Here is a 717-nt window from a genome sequence, read left to right on the forward strand (position 1 = left end):
CGTCAACCAGTCATCACAAACGAAAGGTAGAGCCCGAGCCAGAGAGGCGGCTCGACGTGGTTTAACGCGCAGCTGCTCATTCTAACGTCTCTCTCTTGTTTGACAGACAATGAATGACTTTGACTATCTGAAGCTGCTGGGTAAAGGCACATTTGGGAAGGTGATTCTGGTGCGAGAGAAAGCCAGCGGCACATATTATGCAATGAAGATCCTGAGAAAGGAGGTTATTGTTGCCAAGGTATGAGAAGTGATTCTCTGAGAACGGACTGAACTGAGAAACAATGGGCGTCTGCTGAAATGAACATCGCTGTCTGTCTCTCTCTCTTTCAGGATGAAGTTGCTCACACACTCACAGAGAGCAGAGTTCTGAAGAACACTAGGCATCCGTTTCTAACTGTGAGTGACGGCGTAACATTTATTCACTCCACAAGCATTTAAAAGAAACCTAGTTGTGTTTTTTCCCCTGTGTTTAAAAAAGAAAAGAGAAATTTTGAATTGTTTGTTCTCTTTTCTGCAGTCACTGAAGTACTCATTTCAGACGAAGGATCGTTTATGTTTTGTTATGGAGTATGTGAATGGAGGAGAGGTAAAATTATTTTCTTTTACATTTTTAGGCCTAAAACCTTTGAATGAACTTTCAAACAAGACAAAATGTCTTTCTAGCCTTTTTTGTAGGGCTGGGTAAAAAAATATTGATATCTCGATATTAATCGATTC

The 717-nt window shown here is 40.9% G+C and overlaps 1 protein-coding gene across 1 annotated transcript in view; it reads left to right on the top strand.

The window, feature by feature from the left end:
* LOC107598536 (RAC-alpha serine/threonine-protein kinase-like) overlaps positions 1-717 on the top strand; it is a 13697-nt gene that overhangs the window by 8177 nt on the left and 4803 nt on the right. The window contains exons 7-10 of the mRNA XM_016289909.1: positions 4-26; positions 107-238; positions 331-396; positions 518-586. Coding sequence (XP_016145395.1) covers positions 4-26; positions 107-238; positions 331-396; positions 518-586 — 290 coding nt within the window. The remainder of the gene's footprint in view (positions 1-3; positions 27-106; positions 239-330; positions 397-517; positions 587-717) is intronic.

Source organism: Sinocyclocheilus grahami, unplaced genomic scaffold, assembly GCF_001515645.1.
Source record: "Sinocyclocheilus grahami isolate Dianchi unplaced genomic scaffold, SAMN03320097.WGS_v1.1 scaffold252.1, whole genome shotgun sequence".
Taxonomy (NCBI): Eukaryota; Metazoa; Chordata; class Actinopteri; order Cypriniformes; family Cyprinidae; genus Sinocyclocheilus; species Sinocyclocheilus grahami.